The sequence below is a fragment of the Geospiza fortis genome, unplaced genomic scaffold (assembly GCF_000277835.1).
Source record: "Geospiza fortis unplaced genomic scaffold, GeoFor_1.0 scaffold54, whole genome shotgun sequence".
NCBI lineage: Eukaryota > Metazoa > Chordata > Aves > Passeriformes > Thraupidae > Geospiza > Geospiza fortis.
The window spans coordinates 16,803,065-16,821,331 of NW_005054301.1; the positions used below are offsets into that span (position 1 = coordinate 16,803,065).

At 38.8% G+C, this 18,267-nt stretch overlaps 1 protein-coding gene across 1 annotated transcript; it reads left to right on the plus strand.

Annotated features, from left to right (window-relative positions):
• The first annotated feature begins 6 nt into the window (after positions 1-6).
• On the plus strand, positions 7-17,750 carry SLC39A9 (solute carrier family 39 member 9). Its single transcript, XM_005417534.2, has 7 exons — positions 7-252; positions 2,522-2,630; positions 5,706-5,897; positions 8,302-8,370; positions 9,538-9,623; positions 11,514-11,648; positions 13,366-17,750. The coding sequence occupies exons 1-7, from the start codon at positions 157-159 to the stop codon at positions 13,594-13,596; spliced, it is 918 nt and encodes a 305-aa protein (XP_005417591.1). The 5' UTR covers positions 7-156; the 3' UTR covers positions 13,597-17,750.
• Positions 17,751-18,267: the final 517 nt, after the last annotated feature.

An 18,267-nucleotide genomic window follows, 5' to 3' on the forward strand; every position in this document is an offset into this window, starting at 1 on the left:
TGGGGGCCGAGCCGGCCGCTGCCGCCGGGAGAGAGAGACATGGCCGAAAGCCTCTCCTGGGAGCTCCGTGTCTGCACGGGTTAAGGCGTGCGGTGCGGAGAGGTGGAAAAGTTGCTGTTGGATTTCACTTCAAGGGAGCGGACAGAAAGCGGCGAAATGGATGACTTCCCCTCCATCTGCCTGCTGTCCCTGGCCATGCTGGTCGCCTGCTATGTGGCAGGAATTATACCCTTGGCCGTTAATTTTTCCGAGGTAAGACAACTCCGCCAAGCTACTCACTGGTTGCTAAAGGAGAAACCAGAGACATCTCCCAGTGCGAGTTGGTGCTGTCCCCTTTCAATATGGCAACGCTGTTAAGGATGAAGCTTTATCTTTAAAAGTTATGAGTGCCGTATTAATTTTCATTCAAAACTGCTGTGTAAAATTACGCTTGTTTCACAGGGGTCATTTAAACTTGTCAGATTTGAGTCGAGTCTCTGCTACAGGTGAAGGGAAGTCTCAGCACGTAGTGTAAGGACACGAATAAGCATGGCTATTTTTAGAAGCTTGTGTAAGAAATGGCTGAAGTCAGTGATTATCTCTTATGTGCCTGTGGGCTACTCAAATTAAGGCTTTTAAAAACAATTCCAAGAATATTTTCGGAAAAACTTTGATTCGCAATTTTATTCACAGCTTAAACTGTTGAAAATTAAACCTTAGCTCTTTGATTACTCTAGAACTTCAAGTTACTGCCCCGTGTAACTCAAGGCATTCTTTCAGAAAAATATCTTGGATAAAAAAGGTACTGTTAAAGAAGAGGGAGGGTTTCATAGATCGGGTAAGTTCCCAAACAGTACAGGAGTTCCTGATTAAATATCTTTGTGTACTTCTAGGAAATAGTTGTTGAGGTGGTGGCAGTTGTCACAGTCTCTGTAGGTTTCCTGATATCCTCCAATACCCGAGGGGTTTTGCTCTTTCTGAATGATGGTTACTTTATAGAGGCATGGTGTAGTGAGAGTTGAGTTGTACTGTGGTAGTAAGAGCACCCTTATAAGGGGTTCCCATTTCTTTTGGAAAGCAAGCACTTTTGGGGAACAAGGTGCTGGAGGAGAAATTTTCCTTTGTCCTCCATCAGGTCAGAGGGCTGCATGGAGTTTTAGCACTGCTTACTGTGTTGCTCTTGTTTTTTAACATGCGAATGTGTTTAGCAGAAATTATTTGATTTCTCGTATAAAGGTGTATTCCTTTTGCCTCTGTATGTAGGCTGTTCTTATTAAATTTCTGTCTTCACTACACCTAGCTATTTTGTACTGAAAGGGAGATGGAGACTTACCTTGGATTGTTAACTTGTTCTTTTAATGGATCTTTAAAATTCACAGGTGCCCCAGTGAAGGCAAGCTGTACTATGTATTTGCAGTTGTAATAAATCAGTATTACTTCTGACACTTTCCCCTGTGTTTATGTGTGTATGCAAAAACTACTATAGTGTTGCAGATAAAAATAATGATTTTTTCCTTGTATGTTACTATATTTTTGCAGAATTACTTTATGAACAGCAGATGTTGAAAATTTATCTTCTCATGTAGATTGCCACTGTGTGACAATTTCCCAAGTGTAATTATTGTATGTGCAAGTATACAGTGCATGTTTGTGGGAGCTTTACACTTATTTTCATCTCTTGCATATTACTGTTGGAGTGTCCCCAGTAAGGCTGCAGCTCTTTCCTTATGGTCCCGTTTGGCTGGCTTTCAGGAAGCTGCTTGTGCATCTCTAGTGCTCCTGCTTCTCCTGTGCAAGTGCTGCACATTGCAGTGAGACTGAACAGTTTGTGTGGTTACAGTGCGTGAAGGAGAACGGGTGGCACAATAATGATATGCAACAAGTGGTTTCCTGCTATTCAAATGCTGCCCTCTGTCCCTAGGTCCTCAGTAGGTAACATCAGTGTTTTGGTGGTGCTCAGACTTCTCATTGAACATGGAAGGTGATGGTGATTCTGCCACTGAACGTGTGCTGCACAGTTGTTAGGAGGATCTAAACTCCCATAGTTGCTACATGTTATATGATTGGGGTGCTTACAGAAACTGAGTCCTGGCCTCTGCTAACTGTCCTATTGTAGACTCTATTACATGTTCATGTAAGTGGAGTTTAGTATGTGGCTTTGACTTTAGCCTGTCAGCATAGTCAGAAGGAAGTGAATTGATGAATTTATTGGTGAAACAGAATGTAATTAGTTTGGGAGGAAGATATAGCCAAGCTTTTTGCCCCAAACTAGAATATAACTAGGAAGATAACTAATAGTAGCAAGTACTGAAAAACTATGTGTGGTTTTTATTTTTGTTATAGAAATTATTCCAAAAATATGAATAAAACTATAATCCTTTTCTATAAAAACATTAGGTTTACATGTTGTTGTTAAGGTTTAAATGCAAATTCTCAATATTTATGTAATAAGTAACCCCCTTCCCCAACATGTGTTAATAAGAGAGAGTAGAGAAAGCATTTTCATTCTTAAAGATGATACTTGTTTTGTACTTAATTGCAGGAGAGATTGAAGTTGGTGACTGTTCTGGGTGCTGGGCTCCTGTGTGGAACTGCCTTGGCTGTCATTGTGCCAGAAGGAGTACATGCACTTTATGAAGACATTTTGGAGGGTAAGAACCAAACCCAGATGGCCCCATTCAAGATAACTTAGACTGTGGTGTGTTATGATATACTGAGGCTTCTTTTTGGAGTTTTTAAGAAGAGATTGATGGAAGAGCTTCGCAGCAGCATGACACAAAGCAGGGATAGAAATGCAAAACTACTACAGGCATGATATTGCACATTGAGTGATATGATCATGCAGATTGATGACTCTTGCTGAGTTATCCAATAATTTGTGGGTCTGTATACTGTACTGTTCTGTGGATACTGTACTGTTCCTGGAATAACAGCCTTTTATGACAGGTCATGTGTAGTGTTTCTTATTCTGGGGAGAGTTTAACTTCCCCTGGAACTTCAGAGGAGGTGTAAGGGTGCCTTTGGCAGAGAATGAAATTATGGAGTATTCACTGCTTCTCTTTGTAGTTTAGACTGCTTCTCATTAAAGCAATTGCAGGAGTTGTTTTACAAATCCATGTCCCTGCCCTATTAAGAATGTCTTCTGAAGCTGAAAAGCATCTTGGAATTAATATATTTGGCTGAAAATTATGGTTATATAGGGCTAATTTACAGAGTAGCAGGCATTTCTTCTTGGGTAGTGGTATACATTACACATCTAAATCTCTGTGTTCAAGCATCCAGTTCTAGTCTGCTGTCACTGTTGTAACCACCTCATCATCTCTAATGAAGAGTTTAAAGTGAGCAGAGATTGTGTCTTGCAGGGATGTTTATGTGAAGCATGTTTTACAGCCAAAAGCCTTAACAGACCTCAATTTGAGGTTTTGACATTGTTTCGAATAGCCAGGGCTCATCACCTCTGTTTGGAGTGCGCTTTAAATTTTGCTTTTGCTTGCAGACTTGTGCTATTAGATGAACATTGCATGTATGAGATTTTTCCAGTATGCTCAGAATCAAAACTTTGAAGGTAAATGGCAATGGCTTACTGATTGCAGGGGAAAGCACTGTAAAGTTGATGCTGTATAGAACCTTGCAAACATCTGGTGTGCTGCTGTTGCTAATCTGGGATTGAGAGGCAACTGTAGTCCTTTGCTTTTCCAGAGTACTGGGTTTTGTGTTTCTAAACTTCTAAATTTCATTTTAGTAATATGCTTTACTGTTTTAGCTTCCACTAAATTTATGTTGTTCTGCTTAGATTTAGAATAAATAGGAAGTAATACATAAAATCATCCTTTATCAAGAAGTCAAAGAAGCTCTGATTATGCCTTTATACTGTACTATAATTTGTGCACTCTGATGTCAGATGTCTCTAATGAGCTGTAGTGGGTTTGCTCTCCATTCAATTTTAATTCTGAGCCGACTGATTTTCTCTTGTAATGGTACAGCTATCAGTGAATACAATTGCTGTGAACATTTGTGGGTTTTAACACTTTTTCACCAAATGGGGCATACTGTTCATGTATGACTCGACAGCTTGCTGTGTAGAGTTGTATGGGCTGTGACTTTGTTTAATACATGGCAAAAAGACACTTCACAGTACTGCAGTAGGAAGTATTTACCTGGGGAAAAAGAGAGTTTGTGAATGGCTTCAGACTCAATGTCTAACTTACAGTATTGTGTCTAACAACAGTCTATCTGAATTTTTTTTTATATTACAAAGGGACAGAACTAATGGGTATTACAGATTTAACTACAAAAATAATTTCTAATATGTTTCCTGGTAAAGTAGGAAATTCAAAATTAAACTTAAGACTATGAGAACAGCTTTCTGGTTTTCTTTTCCAAGTTCACCTATTTGCATAATTAAACCTAGAAAGGTGCAACTAAGGGAAACTTTGAGATATATTCATATAAGTGGAAAACAAAAAGAGAAATCTTTGTTTTCCCTCTTTCAGTTGTAGCTTAACTCTGATTGGTTGCTTGATAGCAAGCATTTCAGTGTTTTCCATTGATATGGAAGTAATTTACTATTACTTTTGTATTTCCCTGTGGGTAAACAGGCTGTGGAATAAATAACTTCTGATTTTCAACCTTGTAGGCTGAGAGAAAATAGCATATCATGACTTGGATTATTCTTTGATTATAAACCTGTGTAGTGAAACCTTGGTTTGGGTGCTACTAGCAAATAAAATTCCTTTGCTGACTTCAGTCCTTTGTTTTAACTGCTGAAATTGTATAATACCTGTCAGAAAGATTGTCCTGAGTTGTACAGTGTTATGGCTTGAAATGATCAGAAGCAAAGTCAACTTGATAATATAGATGGCAAAAATCTTGTGTGGTCCAAAGTAATTTTATTGATGAATCATGTTCAGCAAAGATCTGTGTGAAATCTTTGCTGCCAAGCTTATTCTGATGTGCTTTGACTATAGCAATGGCATTGTGACATTTTGTATAGTGGAATGAACATACACCTGTCTCATCCAAGAGGAAGTATGAATATTCCAGCAAGACAATGACTTGCTAGATTAAGTCAAGTTCTTGCTATAAGTTTTTAAAGCTTCTGAAGAGTAGTTGTCTTCCAAAAGACCCTCCAGAAATGAAAAAACCATGGACAAGCTTTAATAGCTGGTATGGGGAAAGGAAACCACACTTCATTCATCCCCAGGGCTTGGACTTTGGGTTTCTGGGACAGTACTGACGTTTGTAGGTCAGTGTGCTTGACTTAACCATTGTTGTAGTCTGTATCAATGGGGTATATCAATACCAGCTTGTTTATATCTCAGCATCAGTTAATCTTCTTAAAGATGGTATTAAATCTTTTAGTGGATGGAACCTCTTTTATTTTCTCGCTTAAATGAAGGTAATGAAGTAACTGCTTGATGGTATCTCTGAATATTGACAAAACGGGCAGCTTCAGTTAAAACAGGAATTATACAGCAATTTTTGTGAATTAATTTGTATTTAAAATGCAACCTGGCTTATAACATATTAATGCTTTCTTTGCTTTTCCATGCTGAAGATGTATGAGGAGAAACCAAGCAGGCTTTGCTAAGAATGTTGTCTAAGAAAGACCGTAACCAAGGACTTTCGTGTATTGTCCAGGAAAGTGTGAGGAAGGCTTTTGGCAGAAGAGGAAAGAAGTGACTGTGTTGTGTTTAGTCTCCTGATCTGTTTGCTTGGTGTCACAGGGAAGCACCACGCAGCGAGCGAGATGCAGCACGTGATGGAGTCTGAGAAGGTAGCGAACGTGCCAGTGGTGCACGAGCACAGCCATGACCATTCCCGGCTGCACGCCTACATTGGAGTGTCCCTTGTCCTCGGCTTTGTCTTCATGCTCTTGGTGGATCAGATAGGCAGCTCTCATGTGCACTCTACAGATGGTGAGTAAAGAGTCACTTCAATTGGACTTGCTAATTAGTCTTAATTAACAAGTTGAAATTCATTTCTTTAATGCTACCAGGGTGTAATTTGTCCAGTCATGTCCAGAGTTTCAGTAGGTACTTTAAAAACATAAGCCATAAACCAAGGTCCATGTGAAATGTTTATGCTGGAAATCTATCTCAAAATTCATCATAATGTGAGAGCTTGCCTCAATAACATGTATGAGCACATGTGGTGTGGGGGTGGAGGGTGACTTGACACTTGAATTACTGTCAGTTTTTAGGGGATTTCTTTGGCTTTTCAAAAAACTTTGGTTAGTCTTATATTTGTTTTTCTTACTTAATTGTCTTATACGTAGGTAAAATTTGCAAAGAACAGCAAGTTGTCTTAAGCAAGATGGCAGGAATGATTAGATGTAAGCTCTGGTATTTGAACTGCATAGCTGGACCTCCCACACTGTCTGAAGCCTCACATACTTCAAAATACTTCTTGCTTTATGTAAAGATTCGTCAGCTTTGTGCAAGACTCTAAAAATGCCTACAATTGCCTTTGTTTCCTGCCTGTGACTTTATGCTCAGCGTGTAGCTTGAAATGCACCAAAGGTGTTCTGTCATTTGAAAAGGTATTTTATTGCCTTTGGCTGCTCATTTTCTCCCACACAATGTCCCCTGATGCTGGAATTTGGCCCTGAAAAAATCAGGGATTGATCTTAAAGGAAAAGTAAAACACATACAAAGGCAGGGGATATGTTTTGGCTGGATTCTTGTCAGTTCACAGTGCAGCTTGTTTTTATGGGGATACTGTGGTGGGACAGATGAAAGACCAGTGCAGGGGCTATGTCACTTGTGTACTCCTGAAGAAGTGTAAGTGGAGCCACAGCCATTAGTAGCTGATTTTCAGAGCTGTTCTAAAGAAACACTGGCAATGAGGATGTCAGGGAGATGCAGGTGAGCAACTTCCTAAAAGATTCTTGGTTTGTATAGGTTATGACCCTTTCTGTGTCTCTAATCATAGCAAGTACCAGGACAAGACTGTGATCTATGTTAGAGATGCACACTACAAAGTAGGATTATAAGTGAAGTTTTATTTAGCCTCTACCTGTCACAGGAGATGTAGCAGTGTTTTTGTAATGTTTTTTAAAGCAACTGAAGAAAAACACTTTTTTCTTGAACCAATCAATGTCTTGTAGTTTATTAGCTGTCAAGTGACTAGGTGTTACTTTGTCTAAACTAGAAAAATTCAGTAGGCCAGAAGGAAGGTACGAAGTCAAATGTGATTCTTTGTGTTTAGTAATCAAAAAATCAAATCAATCCAAAACAATTGTAAAGGAAACAATTTTTATGAATATCTCCTCCTGTTTGGCATGAGTGTACCCTTGCCGTCATGCAAATGCAGCTTGTGGAATTAATTACTCACATGGCTTCCCCTTCATTCAGAAGATAAAGCTGACCAAAGAGGATGCATTAGTTTAGATCTGACTCATTGGGAAACGACATGTATGCCTGGGAATGAAGAGAGACTTAGGAGTAAGGGGCAAGACAGGAGGAAAAAAAGGACTGGAATTTTTGTTTTGGCATCACTGCAGAGTTACTGTAGGTGTGCTTACAGTTGTTTTACAGACCACTGGGATAATTCATACATGGCTACTCAAACTGCTTGAAATTAAACAGTTGAATAATAAGACGTTTCTACACTTTGTAGGGCTTACCCACCCTGCAGTGATTCTTTGTAGTGGTTTCACCACTGATTGTGTAGTGGTGGGTGTTGATGTTCCCCTGTTGTGCTGTGTAATGAGCTAACATGCAAATGTCAGGCAATTCTGGTCAAAACAGTGGATCTCAAACAGCTCTGGCTGCATTTCTCCTTAGTGATGTATAACATCAAAAGGGAAATCTTTGCAACTGGTGCTGTGACAAGTAGTCTTTACTGTTTACTGGGAACTGCCAGGGAATCACGGCAACAAAAACTGACCCAGACTGTCACCTGAAGGAAACTACGAACCTTGAGCTGTGTGGGGAAATACCATCCTGACTCTTGAAGCAGCTCTGAATTCTTGGGATCCAAAAATAGCTTTTCTTTTTCTTGGTGGTGCAGACCTTTAACATTTCATTTTAGGAGGTTAAGAAAAACATCTACTTCTGCCTATGAGACAGATCCTGCAAATTGCGAAGAATTGTCCGTGAGTCTGTCACTTGTTTGTTGGCGGAACTTCAGGTGATTTGAAGGTGTTACATGTCAAACTATTTTGCAGTAGATCTAATGCAGAAGTACAGAAGCTGGTAGTCTTGAATACACCTGCCTGAGCAGCTGGGGGAGATATGTACAGTGATACTTAAAATATTTTTTCTAGCATAATTTATTCATTTGATCTCTTTCTTATAACTTTTCTCATGACTATTTCAGATCCAGAAGCTGCAAGATCAGGCAACTCCAAAATCACCACAACACTGGGACTAGTAGTCCATGCTGCAGGTAATGTGGGACCTATTATTAGTGCTTGACAAGTATATGTATTGCTGTGTGGCTCATCTTTAGGTGTGATGGAGACATTTGGGTTTTGCTTTTGGAGGTGGCTTTTTATAAAAGAAAGGTAAAAAAAGGCAGGGAGAACTAAGGATCTTTCCCAGAATTAACTGGGTGCTCTGATGGTTCATGGACTTTTATGTGGGTACAGAATTTTCTCTTTTACTCTTTACTTTTTTATATTTCCCATCTGAAAGGTTGTGTGATGCTCACTCTCTGCCTCTTCAATTCCTTTGCTGACTCCTTTAGCTGCTAAATTTCGATACACGCTAAGAGATTCAATAAGTTGTATGGAACACCTTTAGGTTTGCTTGTTGGTTGATTGTGTTTTTTAAAAAAATACTAATTTAAAACAAAAATGCCTTGTAGGGAATAAGGTGGAGCACAAAGACTTGACTGAAACACATTTGGGCTGACTTGCAAGGTCTGACTGTTAGGTGTGTGTTACAGTCAAGCCATGTTCACATTGTGATTTTCACTATACATGTATAGTATAAGTATGGTGCTCTTTCATGTCCTGCTGAAGATTGTTGTCTAGGTAAGTCAGAAGATGTTAATCAAAAAGATATTTCTTCACCAAACAAAGTGTGTATATATTAAGGAGTAGTATAGTATCCATTTTTTATTTCATTTAAACAGTGTATTTATTGTAAGTGATAAAAAATATTTACAGTAGTATTGATATTTTAAAAATTATTTCAGTGACTAAATGTCTTGCATTTACAAATGTCTTGTAATGACTAAAAGTCTTGCAATGCTTAATATCTAAAACAGATCTTTTAATTAGAGAGGAAATCTCTTCTAGTATAGAAGACTAAAACAACTAAACTTGTTACTTGTTCTAATTTGAAGGAATGTGTTGAATACGGAGTAGATTCCCATTATGGTTTTTATGGACTTGGGAAATATGAGACAGCTCTTGTTGAGGCTTTTCTGATGTTCTGAAATGTTATGGCTTAACAAACAAAGGCAAGTGAATCCTCTGTTGGGCTGCTATTGTTAATGGCAATTTTCAGTAATAGAGCTTTTTAAATCAACATGTTTTCTACTGTCAGTCTTTGAGGGGGTGGGGAAGCTCATGTAGAAGAATAATCTGAATCTGCACTCCTTTTTCAGCTGATGGTGTTGCATTGGGTGCAGCAGCTTCTACTTCTCAGACAAGTGTCCAGTTGATAGTGTTTGTTGCGATTATGTTGCACAAGGTGAGTTATCATCAAAAAAATCTTACTTATTCTTCAAAAGACTGTTAACACTCACAGGAATTGCTAAAGATCTACGGTTACATTAGTGATGTAATACAGAGGTGTTTAATGCCATTGAAATGGAGAGGTTAGTACAGTGTCAAGGACCACAAAGCAAGGGTATGAGGTATGAGATAAGAGCACGTGATTGATGCTAAGTCTCAGTGGGGTGCAAGTGAGAGACAATTCTGACTGCCTACTGCCTGCCTTGATTGCAGAGGTTGGGAAAAGTCTCCCAAAAGTAGAGAGGGAAGATTAGCTCATGAAGAAATAAGTCAGCTTCACACTGATGATTTCTGAAGCTGGTATGGTAGTGTTTATTTAACGAACAAAAAACCCCAAGGTTATTATAGCTCTAAGAGACATATTCCAAGAAGTTCCAAAGGGTGAGGCACAGAAATATATGCTAGTGCATTGGGAGGAAAAGCAGTTTTATGCTTAGTACAACAGTCTTGGTTTTGTGATGTTCATCAGGAAATGGGAAGAATATTTGTTATGAAGGGTTTTAGTGTTTGAGGGATTCGTCTTTTGAAACCACTGAATATCAGAGTTCTAAATTACAGCAATTAACTTCTGGTTACCTCTGTTGTAATAGCTTCAACATCACTTATATACCATTTTTGTAGAAAAACAAATGCTTTGCTAATGGTTACAAACAAACAGTGGCTCTTGAAGATGGAGAGATCTTTGCTGAATACTTGTGTGAATGTGAACCTATTGGCTATGTAGGCTTTAAACATACCTGTGCAGATCAAATTTGCCTTATGGTAGCACATGCATGGATTACAGTGGTTAGTCATAAATTCATATCAGAAATCATACATAATTACTTGTTCAAAATGTTAGGAATGCATATCTATTATGTCTTTTCTTCAATGTTCATACAAGTGATTGTGGTTTACATAACTTCGAGGGTGGCAATGTCACTGTCTCATCTTGGAGCATAACTTATGGCTATTGCTAGGTGGAACTTGCTTTTGTTATTCTTAATGTTCTTAACTGACTTCTGGAATGGTACAATTTTAGAGGAGGAAAATTTCTCCTATGAATATTTGGTAATAGAAGAGAAACTTATTTCTTCTCTGGTGTCTTTTTTCTGTTCTTCTGATTGTGTCTGATTCTTTTGTCTTTCTCATCTTTTTTTTCACTTATGATTTTCTTCAATGTTAAAAAAAAAGAAGATTCTCTGTATAAAATGCTTAAGGTATTTTAGTTTTATGTCTTACCTTGGAAATGTTAGGGTGCATTGCTATTGTTTTTATACAAGTAAAAGTATAGTAAATTCTGTGAGTAGTGGGACATCTATGCCTTTTGGATAAGAAACTGGATGCCAGCAGAGGGAGAAGAAAGTGTTTGTTTGCTTCCTGATGAGAAGAGGAATGAACTAATCAAAAGACCTCAAGTCTTTGTTAACATGCAGGTTGACTCTTACCTGTGTTTAAACAATTGTTTCCCTCCCCATGTTAATTGTAGAATTTTCCTCCTGCAGATGGAAAAACTGTCGATCTAAGGATGTGTGATAGTAACAGGATGAAAAAGGAAATTACCCAAGTTGATGGAGTCTTAGGAATTATAGCAACGACTGTAGTCAGAATGAATATTTTAGTATTCATAATGACTACACAAGTATGTGTTACCTGATAGCCAGAACATGAGTTTCCATTAGGTTTGGTTATTAAGGTGGGGCAGTCTCCAGAATGCTCCTAATTTGGATTAGCTGCAGCCTGGAGTGCCTGCCCTGAATGTCTTCCAATTCAGTCCATTTCAATGTAGTAAGTTGTATTTCAACCTTTTCTCATTTTTCAGGGGGCTAGAAGGTATTTTACTAGCAGTGAATATTGTTTTTTGCAGGCGCCAGCTGCCTTTGGCCTGGTTTCCTTCCTGATGCATGCTGGGCTAGAACGGAATCGGATCAGAAAACACTTGCTGGTCTTTGCCTTAGCAGCACCTCTTATGTCAATGGTGACATACTTAGGACTAAGCAAGGTAGGTCCATGGTTTTGTTCTGCCCAAAATCTAGCTTAGTGGTGAAGTCTGGGGTAAGGACTGTGATATGAGTTGTATTACACAATTCCAAACTGCTTGAGATATTCGGCAGAATGAAGATATAAGAAAAGCTGATGAAAAGGTAGCAGTATGAATCCACAAAACAAATAATTATGTATGATTTTCACATCAGAATCAATGACATAACTCCTTTATAGGTTTTGTTATAGGTTTTTTTTTTTAAAGTCTGATTTCTGTTTTTTATCCTTTTTGCTGCTCCCCACTGAGAACAATTGATTCATATAGCAGGTTTTATGTGATGCCTATTTAAATAAGTAATTTTCAGCATTGTTGCATGCATTCTTCTTTTAAAATATAGGTAGGAAATAATCTCCTCTAGCGTCTCCCACCACCCCAGAAGTGGTGCTCTATATTCAAAGTCTGTTGAGTCCTCAGCTAGAGCAGTCCTTGTGCTTTACTCCATAAAGCATCGTTGTGTCTTGGGTCTGTACAACAAATGGTCTGTGAAATGGGACACTGCACACGAGTTTATCATCTCTGTCCAAATTAAATGTTTCTGCTTCTCATAGTATGTCCTGGGATGCTCCTGTATTTCTCAGCTGTGGTGTGTCCTGCTGGTGACATGCTGTGGTGGCATGTTGTAAAGGATATAACGTGATCTCATGAAACTCAAGGCATGAGAGGAAAGATTAAATAAATCATCTGGGCTAATCCTTTACTTGCTGGATAGGATTTATATTTGACATTACAGTACAAAAGACAGCAGAAAAAAGGTTGGGTCTGTAAATAGAAAAGAGAATTCTCTTTGAGCACTATTTTGAAGTGTCCTCATCAAGGGTTGGGTTTATATTTTGCCCTTCAGAAGGAACAGAGAATTGATAAGCATCAGGGCTACAATGGTTTTGTAGTTCCAGATGATGTATCTTTATCTTTGGAAAAATGACCTGAGAGTAAACACAAGAACTAAGATTACACCTGAGTTGGAAAGCATTGAAGAAGCATTTGAATCTGATATGCATGGGTTTGCATTTAATTGCATTTACTGATGTGTAGCATCTCTTAATCCTATTATGAAGGTGAAGAGGTGCTCAGTTTTAATGCAGAAGATGCATTTCTTCATGAAGTTTGCATGGAAATGCTGGAAATGTTTGGGGTATTTAATTCTACATACAAATGAAATATTTAATGAGTGATGTTCTGGGACTTTGTTCCGAAGAGCAGTGGAGAAGATATTTAAAGGTTAATGTCTTATTTGACCCCCTTGTTCAGAAAGAGGGAGGAAAACAGTCAACCTTGAGCATCCTCCCTAAAATTTGTGGCTTTGCAATATGAATTTTATTTTTTTTCAAAACCTGTTTGGTATATTGGCTGTGAGCTGATCAACAAGATGCTTCAGTGGACTCTGACTTCTTTCCTTTTCTGAGGGTTCTTTTGTAAGGGTTTTTTCTTTTGTAAGTCCCAAGAGAAGTAACTAGCAGGAGGGTGTCTTTCTGCTCCCCCACAACTTCAGGGTGCAAGTTACTACATGTAAGGTGGAAGACACAAAAAAAATCACACTAAACCATTGTCATTGTAAGAAGAGACTTGATAGAAATCCTACTGTTCCTGGATATGGGAGATTTTTTAAATTTTAAATTTTTATTACTGATTGAAAAACTTCTGCTTATTCTCACTTTTTTTGCTCTTTGTGTTTCAGAGCAGCAAAGAAGCCCTTTCAGAAGTCAATGCCACTGGAGTTGCTATGCTGTTTTCTGCTGGGACTTTCCTTTATGTTGCCACAGTTCATGTTCTCCCAGAAGTAGGAGGAATTGCTCATAGCCACAAACCTGAATCAACTGGAGGAAAAGGACTCAGTCGTCTGGAGGTGGCAGCCCTAGTATTAGGATGCCTTATTCCTTTAGTTTTGTCCATTGGACACCATCACTAAATGGTCGAATTTCAATGTTCTCCTCCTCAATAAGACATGAGCAGTAAATGTCTGCTGCTCCCTTTATCATTCTTTTACCCATCATTCATCCCATCCACTTTATGGAGTTCAGAGGGAATCTTGATTGCAAAATGAGGAATACTGGGAAAGTTTTTAGTGTAGCAAAATGTACTTTGGCAGCCGGACACAAATTCTCTGTAACTTTCTTTTCTGAAGACATTTGCTATTTTAATTGTTACTTCTGGCCCTATTCTCAGGGAAGATGGAACTTGAAGTCTAAGAAAGGTGAGCAGGGAAGAACATAGCGACTCCTCACAAAATTGCAATCACCAAAGTATCCTGCAGTTCAGCTTTCACAGCTGAGAGCAAAACCCAAGGATGGCTGCGTTGTGGGAGGTTGAAGTCTCACTAATGAAGAAGGGGGCTCTCCCCCATCGGTTCTACATTGTCCTGGCAATGCTACCGGCCCTTGTGATGCTTGTCACTAATTGTACTGCAGATATGGGCTGCACTGGGAACTCTGTATAACACTGCTGCTGTCACAGAGGTATCACTTGATAGGAAAGAAATTATGTAGACAATGCGTAGGATTAGAGGAAGAAATCAGCTGGTTAAGAAAGTGCAAATGGGTTTTGCAGTATATTCCATCGTTTAGACAAAGGAGAGAAGCAAGGAGAATAGTGTTTTGATTGTTTATTCAATTGTTAGTAAATTCTAAAAAGGCTCTGTTTCTTGGGAGATAGTCTTCTGCCAAGTCAGTCAAGTTAGCAGGAATTATGTGTTGGCTACTGGGATACACTAATGCTTCTGTTGAGAGAGATACCCATAGTGTCCTTTGAGATAGAGCTGTTGTGGGCTTTGAGGAGTAGAAATCTGATGGAGACAGCTGTTGAGGGACCAGAGAACTTTACTAGCTCATTTTCAAAAACCTGAACTGGTGAAATCTGTGGGGGGCTGTGTGGGTTTTTCACTAAATAAAGGTATTACGGCTAACAAAACAAGATGTTTAGTTAAGTATTTATGCTGCAGATAGAATACAAAGTGTTTCTAAAGGAGTTCTGGACAACAAAAACTCAAACCCACCAAAAACCAATCTGGTGGGTTCCCAGTGGACCTATTAGACATTTTGCTTTTCCTTTGGGAATTGTTCATTTGTTTCTTACTGATAAGCATTGGTTTTGGTGAATCTACTGGAGGACTTTCTGCCAATTGCTGATGTCTCTCACTAGAGAGGAGTGGGAAAAGATCCCTCTGTTTTCAAGGCACAGATTTGTCTTAGCAAACACAATTTCCCTTATGTAAAACATGTTATACTCTAATGTGCATTGGAAAGTCAGGAATGTTTGACATGCACATAATCAGCATAAAATTCTTTCTTTAGGGGAAAACTTTTTAATGCTGGCCCCCTTATAAGCTATACTTTGTCTGCACTTTTTGAAGATAACATTGCCAAATCTATTTTTCTTTTTTCTTTTTGTTATTTTTTTAAAAAAGAATCTTGAAGAAATATCTTCTTAACTGAAGTGCTTCTTGTTTCCGTATGAATGACTATGACTGTTTGTCATGCCATTTATTACTTAAACTGCAGAGCCCATTGTGCCTCATAACTTCTTTATGTTTTTGTTATTGTCCTGTTTGTTAGTTCAGAGAGTAATGGGTATGGCCTGGCTCTTGGACTAGTGATGGCTTTGTCTGTTGGCTCTGTAACAATACTGATGTATCCCAGGATTGAACCTAGTATTGATTCCCAGGAGTGCTTGTTCATTTGTGTGTTTTACTATGTAAGATCAATGCAAAATTATTAGAAGTCATATTTTCCCATAAGACAGTATTTTCAGATAGAATTAGTGCTTCAGGCCTAAACAAACATTTTTTTTAATATTAGACCTTCAATATTGTGTTCTGAAAAGCCACTGCAAAATTAGTTATGTGGATGGGATCCTCTTCTGTGTGTTTTTCAATTTTTTTGGTCTGTTTTGGTTTTGGGATTTTTACAACATACGTAATGCAACTGGTAAGTTACTGGTTTAAAAAGTTCGGCAGGACAGGTTCCTAACACACACAAGTCATACACAGGGGTGTTTACTCCAGAGTTCTGTTCTTCCTGATTCCCCCCTAATTACCTTCTTCTTTAATAATCTCACTATTTTTATTTGTGTTTAAGCTTTCCACATAACCATTTCCAAAAGCTGGAGGGTTTGCAAGAGCAGGAGATAGCTTAGTGCAGCACTAGGTGCTTGCATTTCATAAAGCAGTAAGTTTTCATTTTTTGACTTCTGTCCTGATGCTTGCATCCCCACCCTGGGAGTTGACACCCAGCCCAAATTCTCCTTCAGCCTCACTTTGTGTATAACAACAGCAGGGGTTGACAGAGGCTTCCCGTTCCATGCCTTTTGTTCCCGGCTGAAGCATGTGGATAGGACCTTTTCACATGGATCACTGTGTGTTGGTGAGGATGTGGCAGCCAGATTTTCACTGCTGACACAACCTCTGGCATATTAATCACAGGTGCCACTGCTGAGAGGTCTTGTCATCTTTCCATTTTCCTGTCCTCACATCATGTTTCCAGTTTCTGGGGCTGCCATCAGAAATAGCAGTACTCAGTTTAATGATTCATGAAGTATAGGGGCCAAGTTACAGCAGCAGGTGAAGGAACTTGAATGGAAACATTGGCAACTCAAATTTGGCACAAAAATTCTAAAAACGTACATTTTGGCATTTGGTTAAGTGACAGAAGACTTCAGTGACTTATTTTTTCTTTTACCCATTAAAATTAGCAACAGCATGTTGTTTTGGCTGCCTATTATCACTGAATTATTATTTTCAATTTGTAATTGAAAGTGCAGCGACTAAAGAAGCTTTTGGTTATGTTGATATGGAAAATTTAAATTTTATATTATCAGACCTTTCCAAATTTTTAGTACTAAATGGAGGATTATTTTCTTGACGCAGAGTATTTTAATGAGTTCAATTAAATGGTCCATTTTATTATAACCCTTTCTACCTATCTCCCCATCTGTCGCAGTAAATACAAGCCTTGCGTGTAGTCAGGGCCATCTGGTATCATTTTCTACTCCTCTGGAGACCTTGGTGCAAACAAATTCTTCTTACTCTCTTTGTAACAGCCTCTCTGCCTGTTTTTTCTTCTGTGAGGTAGGTGGCAGTAGGTTTAGCAGGTAAATGCTTAAACCAAGTGCCAGCCATGTCCCGCTTTCCTTCTGTAAGTCCCTCTAAGAAATCCATAATCTTCTCATCACCTGTTTCTTTTCAGTTAATGATTTCCTAATTGGCAATAGGAATTGGACTAAAGCTGTTACTGTTGATCCTCATGTCTTCAGGTACTTCCCCTACTGTTCTAATGCTTTTATTGTTCCTCTTGTAAAGAAGGGAGATATTTCTTTTTCAGCACTCAATGACAGAGGCAGAAGCTGCGCTGACATTAACTTAAGTAAGGATGGCAGAGCTGTCACACCAAGACAGGATTTTTTGATTGTTTTGGCTTGTCAGGTTGCTGGGTGTTAAACAGAAACCCACTGCTGGCTCCAAAGAACTATTTCCAGGTGGATTATATAAAAGGCTAATCTTACCTGAGAAGCCCAGGAAAACCACTGTGTTTATTCAGGAACTAGTTCAGAGCCTTCAAGGAGCTTTTGACGGTAGCAGGTGTGTCCATGTGGTATCAACTGATTGCAGAAAAGAGAGAGGAGTTGTGGAATAAATGCTCCTGCTGCTCCCTTCCTGTTCTGTGCTGGCCCTTGGGAAAAGAGAAGGAAGGAGTACTTGTATTCTATTGAGGGTGGAAGGAGGAGGAGTGATTGCAGTATGGTGGGAAAGTTTATTATGACTATCGGATTCCAAATTTCAGATTCCTGTTCGCATCAAACTTCTTTAAAATTTTTTTTTTTCTTTACTGTTATATCTCTTAGCAGCCTTGGCTTTCCAAGGAAAAACATTGTGTGGTCATTGCTGTTTACCTTACATGTTTCTCCATGTATGGAACTGTAATTTTAATGTCTTTTTTCCAAACCATTTGTACACAAAATCATTCCATGAATGGCTGCCTTATAATTTTTCCACTTTAATTGTGAATGGTTAAAATAATATTGCTGTTTTCAATTTGTTTTATTATATTAAATTTTTACTAGGTGCAGTGCTTCGGAGTTGGCTTGTCATTTACTGCATGGGGTTTTCTGACAGCTCTAATGGAAAGAAATTACAGTCTTAAATGGATGCAAGCATTGCAGACAGTGTTTTATTTTTGCGGGAGTGTGTTTACTGCTTTTCTTCTTGATGTCTGAGCACCTCTTGCAAACCTGGAATGTGAAACTGTACGTTGGGAGGCAGTGTAGCAGGTGGATTTGGATATGGCTCTGAGTGTTCAGAGGTATTAATGCAGAGATGATGTGACAGCTCTGCTTGAGCGGGGCATTTGGCAACTTGTGTCTCTCACAGAGTGTTTAGGAGCTGGCATTGCCCTGAGATATCTCTGGAGCTTACAAGGGTGAGACCTCTTTGGAGGGTGACAAGGAGGTGATGGGCTTAAGGTTGCTCTAGACCACTGTAAAAAGGCTTGAGGACCCTTAGGAACTAAAGGAAATCATCTTTTTTCCATCCTGTGCTCTCAATCTCTTGTCAGTCCCAAACCAAAAAATCTGACACTAAGTCTGGCTC